Source organism: Poecilia mexicana, unplaced genomic scaffold (assembly GCF_051168715.1).
Source record: "Poecilia mexicana isolate PSO_F unplaced genomic scaffold, ASM5116871v1 scaffold_4, whole genome shotgun sequence".
Classification (NCBI taxonomy): domain Eukaryota; kingdom Metazoa; phylum Chordata; class Actinopteri; order Cyprinodontiformes; family Poeciliidae; genus Poecilia; species Poecilia mexicana.
Genome location: NW_028263373.1, coordinates 2,413,134 through 2,439,735, shown reverse-complemented (window position 1 = coordinate 2,439,735; position 26,602 = coordinate 2,413,134). Strand labels below are relative to the sequence as shown.

Sequence of the window (26,602 nt, the reverse complement as noted above, 5' to 3'; positions counted from 1 at the left end):
GTTCAAACGATTTAATCCAAACCGTTCGAAACGATTTAATCCAAACCGTTCGAACGATTTAATCCAAACCGTTCAAACGATTTAATCCAAACCGTTCAAACGATTTAATCCAAACCGTTCAAACGATTTAATCCAAACCGTTCAAACGATTTAATCCAAACCGTTCAAACGATTTAATCCAAACCGTTCAAACGATTTAATCCAAACCGTTCAAACGATTTAATCCAAACCGTTCAAACGATTTAATCCAAACCGTTCAAACGATTTAATCCAAACCGTTCGGAACGATTTAATCCAAACCGTTCAAACGATTTAATCCAAACCGTTCAAACGATTTAATCCAAACCGTTCGGAACGATTTAATCCAAACCGTTCGGAACGATTTAATCCAAACCGTTCGGAACGATTTAATCCAAACCGTTCGGAACGATTTAATCCAAACCGTTCGAAACGATTTAATCCAAACCGTTTGAAACGATTTAATCCAAACCGTTTGAAACGATTTAATCCAAACCGTTTGAAACGATTTAATCCAAACCGTTCAAACGATTTAATCCAAACCGTTCAAACGATTTAATCCAAACCGTTCAAACGATTTAATCCAAACCGTTCAAACGATTTAATCCAAACCGTTCAAACGATTTAATCCAAACCGTTCGGAACGATTTAATCCAAACCGTTTGAAACGATTTAATCCAAACCGTTTGAAACGATTTAATCCAAACCGTTTGAAACGATTTAATCCAAACCGTTTGAAACGATTTAATCCAAACCAATCCAAACTGCAGCCAGGCAACTAAGATGCCCCTGATCAAAACAAGTAGAAGCAAAGACCTGAATGTTCGGCAGAACCAGAACCGGGCCAAAAGAGAACCTTTAAGTTTCCACAGGAGATCATAAAAATTTAGATTTTGATTTTAGACAAATTGAAAATATTTAAGATTTAAGGAATAAAGAGCAGCTGATGTGTCAGACATAAATATATTCATTACATGTATTTAATGTTATTAATCTGGATTATTTAAATTATAAATGATATTTTGAATTAAAGAGGAAAAAACTCCAGCAGTGAAAATAAAAACTATTTTATGTTTTTTCTTTGTTTTTATGGATTCAATATTTTGACTTAATATTTTGTCCAAAATGTCCCGACTGCGAGGACGTCTTCGGTCCGCCGTCCTGTCCAGGCGGCACCACAGGAATCCGACCCGATCCGGACTGACCCGGTCTGATCCGGTCCAGTCTGACCAGGTCCAGTCCAGCCTCATTGGTTCTGATGTTTATGGGTGTCCAAAGTGCGGCGCGGGGGCCGTTTTCGTCTCACGGTTTGATGCCAGACTTTTTATCTTGAATTTGGCCGGTGATGTTAAAACGGTTTCTATGGCAACAAACAGCAGTTTGACAGGAAAACACTGAAAATCACTTTGACTCAGTCTGCTTTCAGTTTATTAAACTTAAAAAAACGAGAGTCAGACTGAAACCTTCATGCTTTTATTGTTAAGCTTTAATACAGGAACCAGGAGGAAATGTTCTGGTTCTGACCCAACCGAACAGAATCCTGCTGATTGGTCCAACCTGCATCGTTTTGCTTCTGCACATGTCCAGTCTGACTGCAGAGCTTTAGTTTATCTGAAGGTAAAATCTGGTGCATCTATAACTGAGAAATGAATTCATGTGTAATAAATGTTGATTCCAGAAATAAAAACTCAGACATCGTCATCGTCCTGCTGCGTTTGCTTTACTGGGAGAACAGAACCGGTCCGATGCAGGCACTTTGGTGAGGATCATACCCGTCTCCATGGCAACAGCCTCCAGGCAGCGCCTCTAAGGCCACTGGAGGGACAGCGAAGGCACCGCGTGTTTTACATTCCCACTAAATCCAGTTCATCCATGGAGCAGAACCAGCTGGTCCCAGAATGCTGCTCCTGAACCAGACGGTTCTGGTAGAACATGAATTCAGTCCCTGCTGGGATTCCTCATGTCGGATTTAATCCAGATCTGGAGGATTCAGTAGGAACAGCAGGAATCTCGTCCTGGAACGTCGGGAAGTAGGTGAGTGATGAACATTTCTTGGGTCCGGTCAGCTGCTGGTACAATGGCAGTAAAGAACTATATTCCTGACAAAACTCACATTTTTTAGATTAATTTTCGAGAAAAAATAACTGAATTTGAACAGTTGAAAATTTTTAAATTAATCTCACAAATATGAGAAAAATCTCTAAATTTCCAACAGAAATATTCTTGTTTTTTTTTTTTTTTTAGAAAATGTTGGTTTGAAAAGCCAAAAATTTGATAAACAAAAAAAAATCAGCAATTCTTGAGAGAAAAACCAGTTTCAGAGCTCTGAAAGTTTGGATTTTTGAATCAGAAATCAGTTTTTTTTCTTGAACATTTCTGAGATTTTTTTTGATGGAAATTAGCTTCTTTTTTTTTTTCTATCAATGCCGTCGTATCCTGGAGTTCTGGACCCGGTCGGATAGGAAAGAATCACTGGGTTCCTGCAGAACCCCATCGGCAGGAACCCGGTGAAGTTCTGCAGGATGAAGCTCGCATGAAGCCAAACAGTTTGGAAAAGCTTCCAGAATACAAAGTCCAGAAGTTCCTAAAGTAGCTTCCAGCTAAAACCTGATAAATGATTTGTTTAAATAAGTTACTATATCTTCATGCAGGAGTTTAAGGCGGTTCTGGTTCTGGTTCTGGATCCCCCCACCATCAGTTCATTCCTCTTTGGGATATTGATGCATCGGCTCCTCCACCTCGATCACCTCCACCACCAGGTTGCGGATCTCCTTCACGCAGTCCGGCGGCCGGACATCGGGCTCGCCGGGACCGTTCCCGGCGGGTGGGGAGAACGCAGCACCATCTGGTTCTGCCGGACTCTCCGCCGTGGCTCCGGCCTCCACCTCTCCGGTCTGAGCCTCGGCGGATGGTTCTCCCGCTGAGGTCTGGTCCTCAGATGTTTCCTCTGGGCTCGGCGCTGACTGGACCTCCAGGAGCTCCGAGGTTTCTGAGATTCCTTCTGTGGACTCCAGGTCGGACCGTGGAGAGTCACTTCCCACTGACACGGCCAGGGAGTTGGGATCCGAGGCGGAGAGGGAGTCTGTGTCCTCCGTCTTCAGCTGCAGCTTCAGGCTGACGTCTTCTGCTTCTTCACCACCAGGGGGAGCCGCCAGCATGGCTGATGGCTGCTGGCTGGCGGCTGCAGGCTGGGATCCGGTTTCTTCTGCTGGAAGATCCACGGGTTCATCGGTTTGGTCCAGACTTGGAGCTTCTGAAACAACGGAAGGTTCTGCAGCAGATGAAGGTTCTGCAGCAGATGAAGGTTCTGCAGCAGATGAAGATTCTGCAGCAGATGGGGGTTCTGCAGCAGATGGGGGTTCTGCAGCAGATGAAGGTTCTGCAGCAGATGAAGATTCTGCAGCAGATGGGGGTTCTGCAGCAGATGGGGGTTCTGCAGCAGATGAAGGTTCTGCAGCAGATGAAGATTCTGCAGCAGATGAAGGTTCTGACACAGGAGGTTCTGCAACAACAGAAGGTTCTGGAGCTGGAGGCTCTACAGTTGCCAGAGGTTCTGCAATTGTAGCTAGAGTATCTGGAGAACAAAGTTCTGGAGCTGGAGGTTCTGCAGCAGTTGGAACTTCTGGACAAACAGCTGGAGGTTCTGATGCAGCTGGAGGTTCTGATGAAGTGGTTTCTGCCTCTTGTTGGTCTGTTCTCTGGGTTCTGGGCTCTTCTGCTTGGACAGAAAGATTTTCCTGGATCTGTGGTTCTGATGGGTCCAGAGTCTTGGCTGAAGGAGGTTTTGGTTCTGCTGAGCTGATCCCTTCTACCTTCAACGTTTGGGTTCCTTCGGCTGCTGGCAGCTTTGCGTCTGGCCGGTCCGCTGTCGGTTCCACCTCCTTCAGCAGCGTCTCGGCCGCCTGCAGCACTTCTACCTTCTCCCTCATTGGCTCCGCCCCCTTTGTGGGACTGGGGGGCGGCCTGCTGACGGCCAGAGGAGACGGAGGAGCCTGGGACGGCGACCTGATGGAGGAGGCCAGAGCCTGGGCGGGGCTGCTGGGCGTGGACATGGAGGACAGGCTGGCGCGGCTGCTCTCTTTGAACAGGTTGTGTTTATGCAGGCTGGCAGCTTCCTTCACCTCTGGAGGACCGGCAGATAACAAGAGAGGTTAGCAGGAGGAGGAGGAGGAGGAGGAGGAGGAGAAGGAGAAGGAGGAGGGTGCGGTGCTGCATCCTACCCTTAGAAACCTCCTTGTCCAGGATTTGCAGGAGGATGTTCTCATAGACGTTCTCCACGTGGATGAAGTTGGCGTAGTCAGTGTAGATGGTCTGTTCCAGACCCTGGAGCTCCTGTGGGCGGACAGAACCGGACCGGCGTGAGGACAGAACCGGATGTCTGATGCTCAGAGCTGCAGGCGGGTCTGGAGGAGACTTACGGGTTTGCAGGAGTCGGCCAGGTTCTTCTTGATGAAGGGCAGCATGATGGAGACCAGGGCTTCCTGGAAGATCCTCTTCCTCACTGTGCTGCTGTCGTAGTCGAATTGCTGCAGGAAGAAGAGGTCAAAGGTCAAAGGAGTGTTAACTTTAGATGTTGGTCTCAGACATAAACTGTGGGACAGCTTTGTTTGTGAAAATAGAATAGAAATTATTTTTATTGTCCTACAGGGAAAATTCACGTTTCAGCGCCAAAACTGAGCCTGTTGTGCAGCCAGCAGAGGGCAGCTGCTGGTTTCAGGAGGCTACCGATCTAACGACAGGCCGGCACTGGCAACCTAGCAACCGGCACTGGCAACCTAGCAACCGGCACTGGCAACCTAGCAACCGGCACTGGCAACCTAGCAACCGGCACTGGCAACCTAGCAACCGGCACTGGCAACCTAGCAACCGGCACTGGCAACCTAGCAACTGGCACTGGTAGCTGAGCGGACGGCATTGCCAAATGAGACTCACTAGCCTTAGCATGCCTAGGTTGGTCACCCTCTGCCATGCTTTCTTCCACTAGTGGCCATTAGCCCAGGCAGGCTAGTGTTATACTTGGATATGGTAGCATTAGCATTGCGTAGGCTAACATTAGCATTGAATAGCCTAGCAAGTAGCATGCCTTGGCTGGTCCCCTGGAAAGTGTATTTTTTTCTTTAAAGTCACTGAGTGGGCCGATGTCTTCTAGAGTTAAACGTGAGCCCATCTGTTCAACAGCTCAAGTTCTGACCCAACTGGGTCATCAACAGAAAATGAATAAATGTGTTGCAGTGGTCTAGTCAAAGCCCAGACCAGAACCTGCCTGAAAACATGTGACGGTGTCCTGAACTGACCTTCAGGATCCGGTGCTTGGCCTTGTCCATGACGGCGCCGGCCGTTTCCGGGTTGTCCTCCATGGCTTTCTTCAGCGTCAGCTCCAGCGTGTACGCCGCGTTCTCCATCAGCTGGAAGCAGCGAGGAGACGATCAGACCTCCAGCAGGTTCCCGCAGAACTCACCGTAAAACGCGCAGCTCAGCCGCGCACCTGCTGCAGGTCGATCTGAGCGCCATGGGTCACCGCCGTCAAGGTGCTGAACCCAAAGCGCTCCTGCAGGTGCTTCAGTTTGTCCTGCAGGGAGCTGATCTTCAGGCAGCAGTCCAGCAAGTTCGGTCTCGCCATCTCACCCAAAGCCTGAGAGGCAGAAGAACAGAAGAACGGATTCAGAGCAGAGTCCTCTGCTGAAATCGGTTCTCATTGTCAAAGTGGTGTGACGACGGTTGGGACGTCGTCTGTCTCTTCTTGGCCAACCGCCTGGTGAAAGTTTGGCCCCCTCTGAAAGTTAAGCTGTTCTGTGATTGGTCTGAATTTGGTGGGTGTTTAAGCAGAAACGGCGATACTCAACTTCAGACTTCTGACTATCTGTGCAAGGTCGGTCAGTAGCAAGAGGTTGTTCAGCCAGAGTGCAGCATGGGTAGTTCTGAGGAGCTGCTGTTCAAGGCCGTCGGTAAATATTGATCCCCCGACTCGGTTCTGGTCCGATGTTTCCAACACCTCCACTTCTTTATTTCTTTGCTAACAATGTCTCAGTAAAACTAGATGTTGCGGCTCGTCAATCATTTCCTCGTCCTCCAAAGTCGTATCGGTGGTTCCTCTGTAGACCTGAAAACACCTTAGCGCCGACGTTCCTCAGTCCTGAGGCCGGTCAGCAGTGAGGAACCGGAGTGTTGAATGGAGCGACTGCCATTGTTCTCCCAAGTTGTTTTTGCCAGTTTTTGTTCAGGTTGAGCTAATTTGTGTGTCGCTAACCCATCGACGCTCAGAAACCGCCTCCCTCCTGATGCGTTTCATCACGATCGGCGTTTCCACTTACACTGAAGCAGACCTAAAGGTCTCGATGCCAAACAGTGTTTTTCATACATGGTAGGCTACATGAAGGCGGAGCATTGTTTCCATGGTTACTAATGATTATACCTTCTCCATAAGTGCATCTTACTAGTCTTGCTTATGAACTTAATGAAGTTAACTTGAGCACACAGAGAGCTGCAGTCCTCTGCCATCATCAAGAGGCTGACGGTGAAACGACTCGGATCCTACCACTACCAGCTGTCTGCTTTAGAGGAGCGCATTATTTTGAAGTTTAAGGCTCAGTGGGCCGTTTTGTGAAGGTTCAGCGGCAGCAGGAGCTCGGCTCGGACCGGACCGGACCATGAAGGGTCTGAGTGAACATGAACGTCCTGAAACCAGGCGACCGGGTCTGGATTTGGGCCCCACCACGCTGGGCCCATCAGAGCTCGGCTCTCTGGAGAGGAAACCTGGAAACCAAGTCTTGTACAGGTGAAGTTCTACAGTGTGAAGGTACCGGACGGGGTCCGGTAGTTCCAGACCTGTTTCAGCTTGTCGTGGTCGGCTCCCTGCAGGACGGCCTGGCACACCTCGTCCATCTTGGTCTCCATCAGCTGCCGGCTGGCCATGAAGCCGGAGCTGATCGGCTCCATCAGCTCCTCCAGAACCGAGCCCAGGTAGGGCTGGACGGACTCGGAGCACAGCTGCTCCGCTGGCTCAGAGACCTTGGCTGGAGAAAAGAGTCGGACATCAGAACAGTACCGGCAGAAGCTCTGAGCCTGGTGCTGCAGGCGGCTCGTTACCTCGGATCTTCTCCTCCAGCTGCCGCCTGGTGTTGAGGATCTGGTCCATGTCGGAGCGCATCAGAACCTCCTGCTGCCGGACGGACACCTTGCACTCCTCCTTCAGAGCCGCCAGGCCCTCCAGCAGATGCTCCTGGACCAGGATGTAGGCCGCCTCCATCGTCTGGCAGGTAGAGGAGTCGGATCGTTTCAACCGCCGGCCCAGATTACAAGTTTTAGAAGGAAAATCTGAAGGTTCTGATCGGACTCACGATGAACCAAGCCTTCTTCCTGTCGGTCTTCTTGGCTCTGAGGCGAGGCAGCAGGTCCTTCCCCAGCGACGGCAGCAGCTTCTCCATCACCAGGTTGGCCATCACCTGAAAGCAGAACGCAGTCCAGCTGTCAACATCTGGAGCATCAAACCCAACCGGTTCCACCCGGGTCCAGTCAGAACTTTTCATCCATCTTAGACGATTTTAAGATGAAGCTGAAGCGATTAGGTCCTTCTACCGACCGACAGCAGCTGGAAGCTTAAAGGTCTGAGAAGCCAACTAACTATTTAGTAAACTAACTGAATATTTAGTTGGTTAGTTAAATGTGTAGCTGGGAAGTTAAATCTTTAACCAACCAACTATTTTGTTTGTGACATTTAAAATATGTCTTTGAAAACAAAGCATTTTCTGTCATGACAGGCTGAACAGATAAATTATTGCTGGTCATTTTTGGGTGTAACTGTGACAGCATTTCCTTTTATCAGTTTATAGAGCTGCAGAGGTAGAATGTACTCAGACGATCCGATGGAGGTAAAGGGTTCTGGAGGCTCCGGTCCGCCAGGAAGGGACACGTCTGACCCTGACGACCCGGTCAGCTGATTGTTGCCTTTTAAAAGCTGCGACTGTTTGGAGCAGTTTGTTTCATTTCTGGAAAAAAACCTGAACATGCAGCTCAAAATGTAGCGTACTTTCTAAACAATGGTTCAGTGTTCAGACGTGATGCAAGAAGACCAGTCGCTGCTCAGCTCTGACTGAACCACAGCCTGATGCAGAAACTCTGAGCTGCAGGTTTGTTAGCAACAGGAAGCGTGAGTTAACGCTGAGCTCAGCTTCCTGAAACAACAGCAGCTCACAATGGAGCGGCGTGGGCGGTTCCGGCCGGATCCAGAGGAAAACGCAGCTGGAAGAGCCGCAAACGCTGCGAGGAGAACAACAAACCTGCTGCTCCTCCGGGGTTCAAACCCAAACCTAGAAACTTCCTGCAGACGCAGGGAATGAGTCCTGATCTGATGCTTTCAGGACGTTTGTTCCAGAACCAGAACCAGAACCGGGAACAAACGCTGCCTCGCCTGGTCCTGGTTCCGGGTCTGGTCCTGGTATTCCAGTGATCTTTTGGAACAACCGACTGATTTTTAGTAGGATGGTGACCTGCTGGTATGGAGTCACATTCCTGCCAAAATCAATGAGCAGCGCGTTTATTAAGGGAGAAACTGTTTAACTCTGCCTCATGAACGCAGCGCGCTGAGCCGTAACACACACACACATACACACACACACACACACACATACACACACACACAGGTGCACACACCATCTGCAGTGGTCGAGGCCGAATTCATTTCATGAAATTGGCCTGTAGTGCACAGAGGAAACATGCAGTCAGAGGCAGCGTGCTGCGTTCAAGGACCAGAGAATAAATGGAAACGCCTGTGGCATTTCTCTCTGGATTCATGACTCTGCTGCTCTGATTGCTTCCTGCTCCTCGGGCTTTTTGGCAGGAATGTGACACTTTCTGCTGAAAACGAGAAGATGCAGCAGTTTTTCTGTTTCCTGTTGAGACGTGAAACATTTTACTGTAACAGATTTTCACGGTGGTAGTCAGCTGACTCAACATCCCTGATCCGGGTTTCTCTCCTCATTTAGTTCACTTCTGATCTCCATCGTTTCCGTTTTGGGACCAAAAACAAAGACTTGTGTTTTATTGTGAAAGGCTGCAGGAAGTCCGACCCACTGATGGATCCTCTGGACCTGAAGAGGTGAATCATTAGTGTGATAATGATTCATATTCATAAACTGTCTGGTCTCGTTTCTACAGCTAATATCTTAATACACTCAAAATAAGATCAAACCAACTTATTAAAGTGACTTTTTAGCAAGAATTACAGGCTTTGAGTCAACAACTCCTTAGTATTGATGAAAAAGTTCCAGTTAAAATTGGCAGATTTTTTCACTGATGATGCGATATTCTTCCTTCATCTGCCAGTGGAAGTGGAACTGGACCAGAACTACTTGGTAAGATTTATTGTTTTGCAGTGCAGTCAGTGGAAGCTTATAGGTGTTGAATGAAAGCATCTCAAGAACAAAACCTTGAGGAACTCCAGGGGAAACTTTTGTTTACCCAGAATTATGATTAAAAAAGCGACACTAAGAAGTTCAGGACCGACCGCCATCTAGATTATCTCAATAAAGAGCATTTTTCTTCTAAAACCAGACTGAGGAGATCAGAGCGCCCGACGCTGCAGAGCGGCCCGACGCTGCAGAGCGCCCCGATGCTGCAGAGCGGCCTGCAGAGCGGCCCGACGCTGCAGAGCGCCCCGACGCTGCAGAGCGCCCCGACGCTGCAGAGCGCCCCGACGCTGCAGAGCGCCCCGACGCTGCAGAGCGCCCCGATGCTGCAGAGCCACCCGATGCTGCAGAGCCACCCGACGCTGCAGAGCCGCCCGACGCTGCAGAGCCGCCCGACGCTGCAGAGCGCCCCGACGCTGCAGAGCGGCCCGACGCTGCAGAGCCACCCGACGCTGCAGAGCCACCCGACGCTGCAGAGCGCCCCGACGCTGCAGAGCCACCCGACGCTGCAGAGCGCCCCGACGCTGCAGAGCCACCCGACGCTGCAGAGCGCCCCGATGCTGCAGAGCCACCCGACGCTGCAGAGCGCCCCGATGCTGCAGAGCCACCCGACGCTGCAGAGCCACCCGACGCTGCAGAGCGCCCCGACGCTGCAGAGCCACCCGACGCTGCAGAGCGCCCCGACGCTGCAGAGCCACCCGACGCTGCAGAGCGCCCCGACGCTGCAGAGCCACCCGACGCTGCAGAGCGCCCCGATGCTGCAGAGCCACCCGACGCTGCAGAGCGCCCCGATGCTGCAGAGCCACCCGACGCTGCAGAGCCACCCGACGCTGCAGAGCGCCCCGACGCTGCAGAGCCACCCGACGCTGCAGAGCCACCCGACGCTGCAGAGCCACCCGACGCTGCAGAGCGGCCTGCAGAGCGGCCCGACGCTGCAGAGCGGCCCGACGCTGCAGAGCGGCCCGACGCTGCAGAGCGCCCCGACGCTGCAGAGCGCCCCGACGCTGCAGAGCGCCCCGACGCTGCAGAGCGCCCCGATGCTGCAGAGCCACCCGATGCTGCAGAGCCACCCGATGCTGCAGAGCCGCCCGACGCTGCAGAGCGCCCCGACGCTGCAGAGCGCCCCGATGCTGCAGAGCGCCCCGATGCTGCAGAGCCACCCGATGCTGCAGAGCCACCCGATGCTGCAGAGCGCCCCGACGCTGCAGAGCCGCCCGACGCTGCAGAGCCGCCCGACGCTGCAGAGCCGCCCGACGCTGCAGAGCGCCCCGACGCTGCAGAGCGGCCCGACGCTGCAGAGCGCCCCGATGCTGCAGAGCGGCCTGCAGAGCGGCCCGACGCTGCAGAGCCACCCGACGCTGCAGAGCCACCCGACGCTGCAGAGCGCCCCGATGCTGCAGAGCCACCCGACGCTGCAGAGCGCCCCGATGCTGCAGAGCCACCCGACGCTGCAGAGCCACCCGACGCTGCAGAGCCACCCGACGCTGCAGAGCCACCCGACGCTGCAGAGCGCCCCGATGCTGCAGAGCCACCCGACGCTGCAGAGCCACCCGACGCTGCAGAGCGCCCCGATGCTGCAGAGCCACCCGACGCTGCAGAGCCACCCGACGCTGCAGAGCCACCCGACGCTGCAGAGCCACCCGACGCTGCAGAGCGGCCCGACGCTGCAGAGCCACCCGACGCTGCAGAGCGGCCTGCAGAGCGGCCCGACGCTGCAGAGCGGCCCGACGCTGCAGACGTACCCGCACGTCGCTGCCGATCAGCATGCCCCAGGCCTCGTACTGGCCCCGGTCCTGGCGGAACAGCTGGATGGCCTTCAGGAACGCCTGGACTTCACACGTCTTCTTCTTCTGGAAGTCTGGCGGAAACGCAGCAGAGTTCAGGATCAGTCTGTCGGCTCGTTCATCAGCCTCGGCGATCTGCATCATCTAAGGTTCCCGAGGTGCTCAGGCGAGCCTGTCACCATGGCAACCACAGGGAAGCTAGTTAACCTGCAGCTGTGATGCTGAGCAGCAAACGGGAAGATAAAACTCCTCTCGTTTTTCTGCAGCAGCTAAGCGTCTGATTCTCATCTGATCAGCAGGAAGTTAAAGCAGCAGGACTGAACGTCGTTTCCCACCTTGGTTCTGGTGCTTGATGCAGTCGGACAGGAAGGAGATGAAGGTGGCCCGCTTGGCCTCCTGCTTGAAGCAGAAGTAGTAATCCCTCCTGTAGGGCAGGCGCAGGTAGACCGGGAACTGCCCCGGCATCCCCAGCAGAGGAGGAGCGAACTCCTCCTTCACGTCTGAAACAGAAGGAAAAACTCCAGGTTGGACTGAGCAGAACCGTCCTCTTATTGGTCCAGCTTCAACCAGAACTGTTTAATCACTTCCTGTTTCCTGTCTGGATTCTTTCAACAGCAGCAGCGATTATTTAATGTTTCTGACTCGCAGGATGATTAATAATCCTTTCAGAATCATATTTGTTGTTGGACGTTTTTCCTCCATCAGGTTTTTGATGTTTGTAGCCAGTTTGATCTCAGAGGAAAATAAAAATTATTTCACCTTCAAGTAGCAGCGAAAAAATGGTAGAAGAAGAAGAAGAAATACTGCTGCTAAAACATAGCTGTAGGAGAGGAAGAAATAAAAAATAGTTTAGTACAAGAAATGGTAATTATCAGCAGTAGAAAACAGAAGAAATGAGACTGTTGGTAGTAGAAGTAGTCAGAAAAATAGACGAAATAATAATAATAATAATAATAATCATGATCTGCAGAGGATGAGCTGAACACAAACACATCAGGTCCGTTTCTCATGGTCCTTCCTGCATCATCCATTTATAACCAATGTTTATGTTGAATATGCTAAATGAAATCTAAGTTCTGTTTTTCCACAGGACTAATGACACGTTTCTTTTCCGTTCAGTGCGATGCCACAGCCTGACCTCCAGATACGAGCGACAGGAGCTCTGACTGGTTAAAGCTTCAATCCAAACTCAGCTGCAAAAACTGAGTGAAGTCAAAACAAAACTTTCCTTCTGAGGAGCAGAAACCTGAAGGAATCCAGCAGCCGGTTTGTTCTGACGCAGAGCAGAGATGCTTTGTTTTCAGAGCAGAAATTGTTGCATCATTGATTTCTGCTGAGTGGGACGAACTGCCACTGGATCGGCTTTAACGCAGAGACTGGATCAGGTAACAGGAAGCAGCAGGGGGTTAGAGGTCAACCAGGCAGGTCAGAACACATTAAACTGTTTCCAAACTATTTCAGCCTCCAGTAAATCCGACTAATGATGGAGCAGAAACCTGGAACTCACCTGATCCTCACAGCAAAGCAGCACTGACCTCACTGAGACGAAGATATGGAGCCGAGAACCAAATCCAAAAAGCTTCAATATTTGATCGTTTCGAGGATTAAAGGGTCAAAAGGTTCATAATTTACCAACAAATCATTGAAGATCGTCTCAAAATGGAATAACAACCAAGGCTGTCTGACATCTGAGTGTCGTAGAAATAATCCTCCGCAGCCTGATGGTGGATGAGCTGGCCTAAAGCAATCATGGGAATAAAGGAAGAGAGGCCAGGAAAACATCCCTGAGGCACACCACAGTTCATGTGAGCTTCTCAGACGTTCACAATCAAAACATGCCTGGAGGTTTCTGATGATCTCAAAACGAGTTTTTTAGGGTAAAGACAAAGTAGAACTGGTTCTACTGGAACCAGAACTCCATCATCTGCTGTGGTTCTTTCTCTCTGCTCTGAGTCAAACCAGCCTGTTCCCCTCCTGGCCTGTGGGGGCGCTGCACCAAGAACCACTGACGGAAACAACACAAAAACCTCTGAAGACACTGAGAGCAACTTCCTTCTTCACCAGATGGAAACAAGATGGAGGCGTCAGATTTTAGTGTTGGAGGATTTCTCTTTAGGCTAAAGACCAGGAGCCATTTCTGCTGCTAGCGCTAGGCTAGCATGTTAGCTTTGGTTGTATTTACCCAGAATGCCCTGCGCTGTAGTCCACTTCCTGCTTTTGAAGCAGTTAAGGGGGCTTGGCGTAAATATTCAAACCGAACCAGAGTTCAGTTCAGCTGAACCCATATGGAGGAATTTTCCTGCCATAATCCAAGAGCACACATGTTCAGTCTGAAAGCAGGACTTCATGTCTTTCTTCTCTAAACTTGTAATGATTGTATTGAAAACCTCTCCTCCTGCTTGGTCAATTTAGAGTCTGGTCTGAAGAAAAGTTTCTCCACCAAACAGTTTGGCTGTAAAATTCCAAGCTAATGGCTAATGGCCACCAAGCTAAAGGAATAGCATAAATATGGGACCCATATGGGGGAACAGAGAAACCTGAACTAACAGTTTCTACTCACTGCTGTCATCAGGGTAGCATTTGTCCACCATCTCCATGTACTTCTCCTCTGTGGTCAGAATAGTGCCCCCTGTAGGCAGCAGCTTGTAAAGCGCGTTGGCTCCTTTAACATAAGACTGACAGCAGAACCAGAACCGGGTTATGAGCAGAACCTAACGGCGCATCAGGTTGGTACCAGAGCAGTTTTTCACTCACCTGCAGGCTTTCATGACACTCCAGGCAGTAGTTTGCTCTCACCGCAACGACCCGCTCCCTCCACTTCCTGCTGTCATCAAAGTACCACACGGCGTCGTCGTAGAGGACGATGGCTTCCTCTGGCGCCTTCTGGTGGTAGAAACGGGTATAAAGGAGGAAATGAAGCCATGAAGAGGAGCGGATGCTAACTTTGAAAACGATTAGCGCACTTAGCTTCTCCTAAGTTAATATTTCTGAATAAATTCAAAGGCGCTAATTTTGTTGGCTGTTTTGTAAACTCCCAGTTGAAGAAATTGAGGCTCTTTATCAACTGTTAAGAATTCAAGTAGTTAGATATTTATATTCTTGCTCTTATTTTGAAGTAAGACTGTTTACTCAGAAATTCTGTTTCCTGTCCTCATGTTCTCTTTCTTTTCAAACAGGAAACAGTAACAAATTAAAACATGTACATTAAAGAGTTTGACATAAACATAATTATAATATCTAAGGACAATATAGAATATGTAAATTATGTTAAATTTAAATGTCGGCATTTAAACTTGTTCATGACCTTTATCTAGATATTAAAATCAGGTTTTTTGTGAATCTAGGAAAGGTCATAAGGTCGTGGGGTGTGATGGGCTGGGCGCGTCTTCAGTCACCCAAACAATGCAGCTGGAATACAAGAATCAATATGTTACAGTGGCCTAGTCAAAGGCCAGCCCTTATCCTGGCTGAGTTGAAAGCCACGCTGACCCTCAGGTCATCATTTATTCATCGACCCACTTCTCAGAGGAACATCAACATCCATTAGCGTCCATCTGAGCGCTGACGGTCTCCATGGCGACGCCCGGCGAGGCATCGTTACCTTCTGCTCGAGCAGCTGAGTGATCTGCTGTTTGTTCTGTTGCAGTTCGTCCTCCACCTGGGCGAACCGGGCCACCGAGAACTGCTTCCTGTAGTACGGAGCGAAGTCGCTCAGCTCGGCCTCCGCCTGGCCTGAACCAAGAGAAGAAGAAACAAACATGACGGTCAGTTGGTCAGCCTCCACAGAGCCGATGGTCAGGAAGACGAAACCCAGAAACCCAGAACCGACTCAAACCGAGTCCAGACAAATCAGATTCACTCAGAGAAACAAACGGTTTTTAGATACAAAACTTTGTTGCAAGAAAATCCACTGAGTGAAGAAGAGCGTCAGAAAAATCTAACAACATAAAATATCATTTATAGATGAATCAAATGTTTGGTTTTCCAAACTTTTACTCAGTTACATTTGCTTGAGTAATTAGACGGACTTTTAGGAGTAACTACAGTTCTTCTTACTTCAGTTACATTCGTGTCCTGCAGCTGCTTCCACCCTGACATCATCCACCGTTTTCATTTAATGGGTTTCAATTTGAAAATCATACACATTTTTCTTCTGCTTTAATTTATTTTGTAATTATGTTTCCTTTTATTTTTTTACACTTTAGTTTTAAAAATACCAGAATTTACACTTTAAACTTTTCATCCATCTGATGGCATCGTTTTTAAATATCAAATATTCTCACCAGTTGCTCTGCACATTTCATGAGTGAAAAATATGTAAAGTGTTTCTCCTCTGACTGGAGCACATCCTCAGATCAAAAATAACATTCATTGACATTAATTCATAAATCTGATAAGTATATAAATATATAAAAAGGTTTTCATTTATCAGAAAAAATCTTAAAAAATAAAATAAAATCTGACATTTGCAGCAACAAAATGCCAGAAAAAACATCCAGATGCCAAAATGTCTCAGAAAATATCAGACTTGATATTGGATTTTAATGCCTTTAATTGCAAAACTGATTTTTTTTTTCTCGCCAATTTCGGACCTTTCGTCATCAGAGCAGGGTCTGGACTTTGACTAGACCACTGCAAAACCCTGACTCTTTTCTAATACAGCGTTATTCTGGGTCATAGTTCCAGCTGCTGGACGGATGGTTTCCCGTTTCCAGACGGGTTCGGCCCACAGCATCATCCCTCCACCACCGCGCCGGACACTGAAGACCAGAGAACGTCCCAGTCAAAGCCCGGTTTCCAGGTTTATACTTGTTAACGGTAAGCAGGTGCTGCGTCGCCTCCTGACGGTTTTGTTTTTACAGCAAACGTGTTCTGACCCGATGGCTGCAGGAAGACGTTAAATATCCATGTTTCCCTGTAAGTTTCCACTCCTGGACGCGTTTCAACAGCCTGAGATTTTATCAGTCGTCTGCAGAAACAGGAACAAATAAACCAAACCGAGCTTCAGCATCACTGAACCCGAGTCAAACCGGGTCATTCCAGAACAAAGACTTTCCTCCAGCCTGATTCTCTGATGACAACCTGCAGGTTCAATGAAACTTCAAATCCAAAATGTCCGCTACCAAAACATCTATCGATCCTGGAAATGTTTAAAAATATTTTCTAGTCTTTCCAAATTATGACTGAGAAAGACATTTATAATTACATGAATAAATTATGAACCATAACGTCCACTAATGGGAACTACGAATGCAGTACCAAGTAATGCATTAGTAATTAGCAGCTACTAGTTTGAGTCTGATTTTCAGGGCTAATATTAATAAACTCAAACTATGCATTTTATTTTTACATTATGCAACTCGTTTTTTATTTTTAAGTAATTTATTTTTATTATTATTGATAATAAAACAAGCAATTGTTTTACCAGCATTAAACAGTAATAATCAGCAGCAGGTATTGATTATAGCGATTAGTTTATTATTATTCCTTTAAATCAAAGCTAAAAATCCATCAGTTTAAAGTTACTGTAATAACTGGAACACGAACCAATATGTTTGATCATGTATTGATCATGTGATGATGGCGCTCATCAAAATGAAATGTGACATACTCATCATGTTTTCTTTTACCATCACTAATAAATGACCATTATGATTATTGATTTTACTGTCATGTTTCTGCAGCAGATCCAGTTCGTCAGTCTGGATCTGCTGAGAAAACCCAGATATTCTACAGAAGCAAAACCAGTGAAGCTCTGCAGGTTCTGTTTCCTCCGGTTCGTCTCTGCTGGAGGCTCCAACTGGTCACACTGGGAATCTTCTGCTCCAGTTGGAGGAAACTGGCATTTTAAGCCTCATCGTCACGGATGAACATGCAGATGTTTCACTTCATCATCGTCGTCGTCTGGTGCAGGGCCAGAGCTGACGTCGGGTTTCTGATGGTCCTCCCAGTGGGACACAGCAGGTCCCAGTTAAAATGGACGCCAGCATCACATCGGATGAAAAACCCAGAGAGCGAATCAGGAAGCAGCAATAATATATATATAAAATATGATAATGAGTCATTTATCAGGAAAATAAAACCTCATCATGAATCCAGACCTGCTGCTTTGAAATGATGTAAATATCGACAGTTTAATAGCAATAATCGATCAGAAGATTCTGTTTAATATCATCTGTATAAAACATTAGATATTTAAAGGGCCAGTCTGCTTTTTCCCAAGCAGCAGCTGCATTTTGAATCTCCTTGTTTTCTTCCTTCGGTTCTGAACAATGCGGATCATAAAAGCTCCTGATGAATCCCTGCCGACTGCGACCGAACGGCGTGGATATCCTGCTTCCTCCTCCACCGGGAGGCTCAGCTGGAAAACGACCTCTGACCCCAAACAGCAGCAGCAGGACCTACAGCGCAAACTCAGGCTTTTAGCAAAAACTGATGTTTACTTCATGATCTCTCATTTTAATAATAATATAGAAAGTTAAAAATAGAAAATACAAAGACGTTAGCGGGACGGAGGCCGCAGCCATCTGACCTACTTCTGTTCAACATGATGGGTTCTGCAGCTGCTGTCGAAGAAAAACGTATTTTATCCGTCAGCTGTCGTCTCTCTCACACACACACACACACACTCTGCTGAGGTGATCTCATCTGTTTCAGGCTGGACGGGTTGAACTCTGTCCATGCACTCACAGGAGATTTGAATAGAGACGACGTAGCTCATGCAAAACATCTGCAGCTCTAATTTGTTTCTTCTTCTCTGTTTCAGGTTGGATCATAAAACCAAAAAGGAGAAAAGAACCTGGAGATGAACTTTGAGAGAAAGTCTGAAGCTTTTTCAGACGGTTTCTATTCAAACGTTGAGAAACTTCTGCAGATCAGAGTTTTAGTCCAACAAGAGAAAAATAAAAAGACTCCTGAAAACAATTGGCTCATTTTCTGTTGTTCACATTCATCAGCGATGACCCACCAGTCTGCTCCGCCTCCTGAGTAACACACTAATCAGATCCAAATGAGCTGCAGACGGAGCAGAAATCAAATAAAGTGGAGCAAACAAAGCATCAGAGCTGCTTTATGGAGGAAGGAACCGCAGAGACGACCATCGCCTGGAAAAACAAAATCACTGCAGAGGAAAAACATCTATTTGGTCCAGATACAGAAATAAAAACTTGTTTTAGTCTCTAGAAATGGAAGAAACCAGTCAGAAATGACCAGATCTGGGTCCAGATGGGAAACAGGAATGATACGGATTACAGGCAGTTACTGAAGCAGCCGACAGTCAGAGCGGTGAACAAAGTATCACCCAACAGGCTGAGTTTACATCCAGGATGTTTCCTCTTTCAGTCCGGTCGACCTGGTTCTACAGGAACCAGAACATCTGCTCCTCCTCCAGCTGCTGTGGCGCTGAGTCAAACCAACCTGTTCCCCTCCTGGCCTGTGGGGGCGCTGCACCAAGAACCACTGAAGGAAACGACACAAAAACCTCTGAAGACGCTGAGAGCAACTTCCTGTTTCACCAGATGGAAACAAGATGGAGGCTCAGATAGAGGATTTCTCTTTAGGCTAAAGACCAGGAGCCATTTCTGCTGCTAGCGCTTGGCTAACATGTTAGCTTTGGTTGGATTTACCCAGAATGCCCTGCGCTGTAGTCCACTTCCTGCTGTTGGAGCGGTCTCTGGTTCACATTCAAACTGAACCACTTCAACTGAACCCAGACAGAGTTTCAGAGGACCAAAGGTCAGAGGTCAGACCTCACCAACCGAACTGGACGTTCTGGACAAACGGACTGGAGTTGGATTACAGCAGATAAAAGAGGGCTGGTGTGAATCCATCCTTAGAAACTCCAGGACGTTTCTTATGAAATCCTTGAAAGTTTAACAGGAATAATTTTAAAAAATGAATTAAATGTTTATAAAAACAGATTGTCTTCATTTTCCTGTAAAATTCTCATCCAGCATGAACCTGGGTCCAAACAGAACGAAAAACTGCAGATCTGATTCTCTGCTGCTGTGCCCAGACAGGTTTCATGTGACCTTTGACCCCAGAGTAACTCAGGATTGTTTCCTCCAGGCCATATGAAGACCAGCCTCTTCACCTCTTATTGAAACCGTTTTATTTTCCTGGGGGAACAGATTTAAATCTGCAGGATTCGGATCAATGACTTTGATTTTCCTCTGATCCAAAGGGGTCAGATATTTACATACAGCCTGTGGTGTGTGGAACCTGCTGGCCCGGTTCTGGGCCGACCCGGTTCTCTGGTTCTGGTGTGAATCATTATGTGAAGCGGGGAGCCGCTCTGCCAGTCGGACCGGACCCGGCCCAAACCAGAGGCATGTCGGAATGCAGGTCTATCGGTTTCACATGAGATCTGCATGTGAAACCGTTTCCATAGCAACACTCTGCTGACCTCACATCCTGCTACCAAAATAAAGGCACAACATTCAAACATGGATGAAACTACAGCAACTTTATTCACTTCTGGTGTCGATTCTCCACAGTTTCTACATTTATGAAGGTTTTTTCTGGAAAATGACATCAACGCATTTCCTCCTAAAATCAGAGCAGAACGCTCCAGAACCCATCAGAACCTTTAAAGCTGCACTAACTTTTAGAAAACATATTTATTTTTACATATTTGTTCAGAATGTCACCAGAACTTCATGAGACAAAAAGCTCCTCTGCTTTCTGCCAGTGGTAACTAGAAACACCCAATCAGAGCCAGGAGGCGGGTCTAAGTGCTGTCAATCACAATTTCATGTGGTGCTGCTCATCCCCCTCCCCCATTCTCTGCTATGCTAAAGCTAGCTAGCATATAAACCTGTGTTGGCCGATAAACGGTGAGTCGTTTTTCTTCCATTAGCCTTTAGCTGCGCCTACATGAGCTTGATTGACAGTTAAGCCCCTCCTCCTGGCTCTGATTGGTTGTTTTGGTGCATTTCTTCAGACAGCAGCAGCTCAGAGATAATCCATCTGTTCACAGATTATCTGTCTCAACATGGTGACAGTTTGAACAAATATGCAAAAATCATTTTCTTGATAAAAGTTACTGCAGCTTTATGGTGCAACATAACAGCCAGGTTCTGGCTGGTTCTGGTTCTGGTCTAAGTTCCAAATGAAGATGCTCAGAGATGCTGTAGGTAAGATAATGACGACTCAATGACTGTCAACAGCAGCGACCAGAGGGTACCGTCCCTTTAAGACAGGCCGGGGTGAACCTGCAGCCATCATTGGCCCAGAAACATCTGCAGAACCACATCCGGTTCGGCTCCAGTAAATCTGAGCCGCTGCTTTTCTGCCCGTCTGAACCTGAACAGATGAAACTTTTTACCTTCTTATGAATCAACGTTTGTCACAAAGTCTGAACCAGAATGAATGATTTCAAGCTGCAGGCGCCGCCGACAAGCCGCCGCATGTCACATGTTTCCACACACCAACATGTAAACAGAAGGGAAGTGGGAAAGTTTCCACAGTGGGAACCGGTTTGTCCACGGCGTCAGTCCTCAGGAAAAACTTTCCAAACAGAGAAAACGGCAGGAAAGCCGCGGATTCACTGGACTCAGGTCTGGAAAAACCTGAGAGACCAGAAACCTGGGAGAGAGACGAGAGTCTGAGTTTCAGGAGAAACTCATCGGTTGTGAATCCTCACGTTAAAGGAAGATTTCCTGTAAAACCGGGACAAAGTTTCTCCTGGAACCCAAAAGGTGTGAAGCATTTCTGTAATTCCTCTGCAGAAGGAGCAGCTTTCACAGCCTTCCGTCTGAAAGCTGCGTTTCGACCGCATGATCACCGTTTGACATTTTGAAAATAAATTTGCTAAATGAAAACTTGGAAATTTAAACAAATCTCTCGTTTTTCAATTCAAAGTTTTTCAGTTACGATGAGATGTTTGTGTTTGTTTTTTGACCGTAAAATCAGTTTATTTTGCAAAACTGTAAGGGAAACTATTTTTTCACATCACGAGTCACATGATCAACAACCGGATGTTACTGCTGACAAAAACCATGAAGAAGAAGACAGGAAGTGGTCGGAGGATGATCACATATGATTTTAATTTCATTTCTGACTTGATGGAAATGCAACATTTGCGAAATTGTGTTTTTTCAGAAAACAAAGATTTTCAGACATTTGTAATGGAAACCAGTTAGCAGTTAGCTAACAGGAAGCTGTGAAAGGCAGAAAACAGACAGAAAAGTTTGTTTTCTCTCAGACAATATTTTCCTATAATTAAAATGTGATGGAAAATTAACTGAACTGGGAAAAAAAGTTTATTTATCCAGTTACTGAAAATCTGAAGAGAGAAAATGTAATTTAAAAAATAATAATTTCCACCCTGTGTTTCTCTCTCCCATCAGCTAAAAAGCTCCATTTATCTTTAAGTCCATTTCAGCTGTAAATTCTACAATAACTTTTATATTTATGTTAAAAAATGAGCAGGAACCGGCTTGGATGCTGGAGTTCAGAACTTTCTGATCACTTTCCTGTTTGGACCAGAACATCTGAAACATGAACTCTGCAGCTCTGATGTCATGTTTAAAACATTTTTCTGGAGTTTAAAGGTCTGGCGCCGGTCCAGCAGGGCGTCGCTGGGAGCAGCAGAGCCGGTCCGACGTGGAGTTTTAAAATCCTGTCAGCATTTCTGGAAACATTCCTGCAGCTGACAGAGGAACGTTACGATGCCACAGCGCTTCGCTCAGAGTCTGGGCCGAGCCTGGAGCCTTGGCTTCCCTCTGCATGTCTGAGCGGTGGCGTAATGGCAGCTGGACGCAGAGCGGCTCGGCGGGGGAACGGGAGGAAACGCAGAGCGGGAACGCCAGGACGGAGCCAGCTGCTGCAGCCGGTCCGACGGTTTCTGGACCTCCTGGGCTCCTCTCGCTTTAATCTGCTGCTGGACTTCAGACTCCTGACTTCAGCTCCTCGCTTCACAAAGAAGCTTTTAGAACAAATATCTGGACTTACATGAATCCTAAAAAACAGATAAATCCAGTAAAATGGAAACTTTTCCATCTAGAACAATAAAAAAGACAATCAGGTCAGAACAGAACCTGCAGAAGTTTGGGTCCACATGTGGCGCTGACAGAGATAATAACATGGAGGCGTTGATTCAGTTCATCAGGAGGTTCAGTGATGAAATCAGAAACGGATCATCGTTTTTCTGATAACCATCAATTGGTGGCAGATAATTCAGGTCAATTTAGACTTTGTGCTGATGCTTCTGGTGCTGAGATTTATAGATTTATAGATTTATAAATCCATTCTCATCGTGTAAGCAGAAATTGTTTTAAGTGAGAATAGAAAACCTGAAAGAGGAGGAAGGCCACTGCACTGTAAAAACGTTTTTCTGGGAAAATTTGACTCATTTGAATATTTGGGAATTGAGGTAAAAAAATCATAAACGACCAAAAACCAAAATATGTGAAAAATGACGTCATTAACTTCAATGAGCTTCTGTCTGTTATGTGTGTTGATTGTGTTTCTTAGTTATCAGATTTAATGAATTTTTAAATGTATCTGTTAAAGATCTTCAGCTGGACCAGAACCTGCAGACCTCTGAGGTTCTGGAACCTTCACAGCGAAGCAGCTTTCAGCTTCTATGCGACACAAATCTGGAACAAACTTCCAGAAAACTGAAAAACAGTCGAAACACTGAGTTCCTTTAAATCTGGACTAAAACACAGCTGATTAAAAATAACTGGAATATTGATCAACATATTTGCTGAGTGTCTGCTTTGTTACTGAAATGTTTACAGAAATAAACTGGACTCCAGGTTCTACAGAACCCTGATCTGGATCCAGTTTCATCATGTTTATGATCAACTTAAAGCCCAAACATGTCAGCAGAACCGCTGGGGTCTGTGAAAAAAGGTTTCTGGATTATAAACAGAAAGTCAAACTGCTTCAGTCACTTCTGCAGAAACCGGGTCGATCCGGCCCATTAATCTGAAGAACTGCATCATGCTTCCCCACCCAGCCTGAAGTCCACCCCGTCCTCATGCTGTCGGATCTGTTTTGGCCCAAACAGTCGGATCCGCAGCGTCACGGTTCTGGAATGAAGCGGCCCGACGTTCTGAAGCTCTTCAGGGTCGACGGGCCGCAGCGCCGGATCAATCGCTTCATGTTCCCCCATTCATGCACCGTAACCATGGCAACAGCAGCGGCGGTGAAGTTTGTGTCGGCGCAGAGTCTCTAAAGACTGACGTCAGTTTTAACCTTTTCTTTGCTTTTTAAACACCAACTTAGAGTGGCTAGCTGACCTTTGACCCCTGGGGTCACACACCACGGTGCAAAACAGAGACTGAAAGGTTTGGAACCAGAACCAGAACCAGTGGAACTAGTGCAGTTATGGTCCAAACATTCACAGCTTCCGACGACGACCCAAAAACATCAGCAGAAAAATGAATCCGATTCCTTTCTGACAGACGGGAGCAGGAAGCCTGGCTGATCCAACAGGAAGTGAGAAACAAGAATCCAGCAGGGCTGAGATGAAAGCTGGTGTTTTATATCCAGGTCATGTTTTGACTGGATCGGTTAGCGTAGCGACCTGCTGAGCTCCATGTGGAACCTGAAACCAGAACAGGTGATGACACCTGGAACCTGTTTGTCCACATGAGGCTCCTGATCTACAAAGTGTGGAGGAAGGGTGATGAAATCTTCTGTTTCCATTAAAACATGAGAAGATTCACAGCCATCCATGTTATGAGGCTTAATGAGAGACGAATCTGTCGTCTGCATAACCATGAAGCCTCAGCGCTTCGTTTCCTCAGAGCCGTTCGGTTTGGTGTCCAGAAGTTCAGAACCCGGTCTGAATCTGGAACCATAGATCTGAAGCACTGTTTATATGTCATGGCTGGTTTATTCATGTACTGCAGCCTCAGAACAGATGGATTTGTCTGAAGTTTCACTTAAAAAGCTCCGCCTACTTGGAAGCAGCTGCAGGGTTTTATAGAAGAGCGATGGATTCAACATGGTGGAAATATAGACCTGCACTTTGTCCAGAGAAAAGAGGAAGAATCATCGAGCTGCCACTTCCTGTCGTCTTCGTAGTTTTTGTCAGTAGTAACATCCGGTTGTTGATCACGTGACTCATTTGATTCCAAAAGTTGTAGTTTTGTAAATAAACTCATTTCAATACTGCTGAAAAACAAACAGAAACATGTAATCGTAGCGCAAAAACATTTGATAGAAAAACGGGACTTTCTTTTTAAGTTGGCTGTTTATTAAACAAATTTATTTTTTCAAGATTTCAAGTTGCAATTTTGATCTGCTGACCCCGATGACCCTAAAGCGGCTGTGACCTTTCGGTCCAGCAGATCATCTCCGTCTGAGTTTCTCCCATTTGACCTGCAATCTGATGGCTGTTCAGCCACTGGCGTCTCCATTTGGACCTATTCCAGGCATGAGCCTCTGGAACCAGACCAGAACCAGAACCTGATCAGAACCTGAACCGAACCAGAACCTGATCAGAACCTGAACCGAACCAGAACCAGAAGCTGAACCAGACCTGAACCAGACCCGAACCAGAACCTGACCCGAACCAGAACCTGATCAGAACCTGAACCAAACCAGAACCAGAACCTGATCAGAACCTGACCCGAACCAGAACCAGAAGCTGAACCAGACCTGAACCAGACCCGAACCAGAACCTGATCAGAACCTGACCCGAACCAGAACCTGATCAGAACCTGACCCGAACCAAAACCAGAACCTGAACCAGAACCAGACCTTAACCAGACCTGAACCAGAACCTGATCAGAACCTGACCCGAACCAGAACCTGACCCGAACCAGAACCTGATCAGAACCTGAACCGAACCAGAACCAGAACCTGAACCGAACCAGACCCGAACCAGAACCTGATCAGAACCTGAACCGAACCAGAACCAGAACCAGACCTGAACCAGACCTGAACCAGACTGGAACCAGACCAGAACCAGAACCTGATCAGAACTAGACCTGAACCTGAACCAGACCGGAACCAGAACCAGAACATGAACCAGTACCAGTACCAGAACCTGAACCAGAACTAGACCTGAACCTGAACCAGACCGGAACCAGAACATGAACCTGAACTAGACCTGAACCAGACCAGAACCAGAACTAGACCTGAACCAGACCAGAACCAAACTAGAACCAGAACCTGAACCAGAACCTGAGCCAGAACCAGACCTGAACCTGAACCAGAACCAGAACCAGAACCAGTCCTCCCTCCATAAAGGAAGTCTGTTTCTCTCCTGAACATTTTCTCCAGAAATGATCCTTTTTCACTGAATAAGTCAGAAAAAGACTCCGAACCGTGAGAAAAATGACTGAACCGGGTCAAATTATTTCTCTGCAGCAGAACCGCCAGAATGGACCGCGGAACCTCCGAATTCCTGCTGAGGTTCTCCCAGTTAACCCAGCCTGATCCGAACCGGAACACCAGCTGTTCCTGCACCTGCGGCTCAGGTAATCAGCACATTAAGCCAGCCGTCACCGCAGACACGCCCAGAGCCACGCACATCCCCGCAGGAAGCCCGGAGTCACCCGATGCTTCCAGCAGATCACCGCAGCAGACCCGCACGGTTCGGGAAGTTCCTCCGTGGAAGAACACAAGCAGAACCAGAACCGAGCCGGTCCCTCTGGATGAAAACCAGCGGCAGGTTTACTCTGATCCAGTGCTCTGATTTCACCGAACCGCGCAGACCAGAACTTTGTTCTTAGTGCAGGTCGGTCCAGGTTCCCCTGCGCCCGGTCAGAGTCCGCGGCCCCCGGGTCTTACCTCTGATGTAGGCGGACTTGGCTTCATCCAGCAGGCTGGACGCGGAGACCCCCATGCTGCTGCTGCTGCTGCTGCTGCCGGATCCACAGGTAGACTCGGGCCGCAGGTGCGAACTGGATCAGCGGCTCTGCGGAGAGGAAGAGGAGGGCGGCTCCTCCTCCTGCTCTTCCTCCTCCTCCTTCTCTTCCTCGTGCTCCTCCTCCTCCTCCTCCTGGAGGATCGTTCAGGGACGCAGAAAACCAGTTTTCCTTTTCAAACCTGCAGGTTCCTGATGGTCACCGCAGGTTTATCATCTAAATTTTTCATCTAAATAAAATTCAACCAGAAACAAAGATTATAATCCCGGAATATAAAATAATCCAGCTCAGCCTTCATCATCCTCCTTAAATCCAGAAGTTTACATACAGGAGGCTTTGAACAGTTTGGGAATTCCCAGCTGATGATGTCATAGGTTTGAAAGCTTGTGATTGGTTAGTTTATATTAGCGTTAAATGGAGGAACAGCTGAAACTTGCCTGTTTCTGACACGATCATTTTACGGGACGATAAATTGTCCCAGTAATTGTGATAAACGATAATATTGTTAAATATTTTCAACTAAACCTGATAACTTAAAACTACAGATCATCATAAACTGAATCTGTTC

The 26,602-nt window shown here is 47.6% G+C and overlaps 1 protein-coding gene across 1 annotated transcript; it reads right to left on the bottom strand.

Annotated features, from left to right (window-relative positions):
• Positions 1 to 1,475: 1,475 nt before the first annotated feature.
• Positions 1,476 to 26,110, bottom strand: niban1a (niban apoptosis regulator 1a). Its single transcript, XM_014997734.2, has 14 exons — positions 25,958 to 26,110; positions 14,808 to 14,938; positions 13,961 to 14,089; positions 13,767 to 13,881; positions 11,542 to 11,706; positions 11,165 to 11,280; positions 7,356 to 7,460; positions 7,105 to 7,267; positions 6,844 to 7,031; positions 5,504 to 5,650; positions 5,313 to 5,423; positions 4,437 to 4,544; positions 4,239 to 4,350; positions 1,476 to 4,141 (listed from the first exon to the last, which is right to left on the bottom strand). The coding sequence occupies exons 1-14, from the start codon at positions 26,010 to 26,012 to the stop codon at positions 2,718 to 2,720; spliced, it is 3,069 nt and encodes a 1,022-aa protein (XP_014853220.2). The 5' UTR covers positions 26,013 to 26,110; the 3' UTR covers positions 1,476 to 2,717.
• Positions 26,111 to 26,602: the final 492 nt, after the last annotated feature.

Bases quoted from the DNA above. Each gene is read 5' to 3' on its own strand.
- niban1a (XM_014997734.2), bottom strand. From the start codon at position 26,012: ATGGGGGTCTCCGCGTCCAGCCTGCTGGATGAAGCCAAGTCCGCCTAC. The intron at 14,090-14,807 runs GTAACGATGCCT...TTCTACCACCAG, and splicing joins CTCAGCTGCTCGAGCAGAAG to AAGGCGCCAGAGGAAGCCAT. The intron at 4,351-4,436 runs GTAAGTCTCCTC...GTCCGCCCACAG, and splicing joins TGGCCGACTCCTGCAAACCC to GAGCTCCAGGGTCTGGAACA.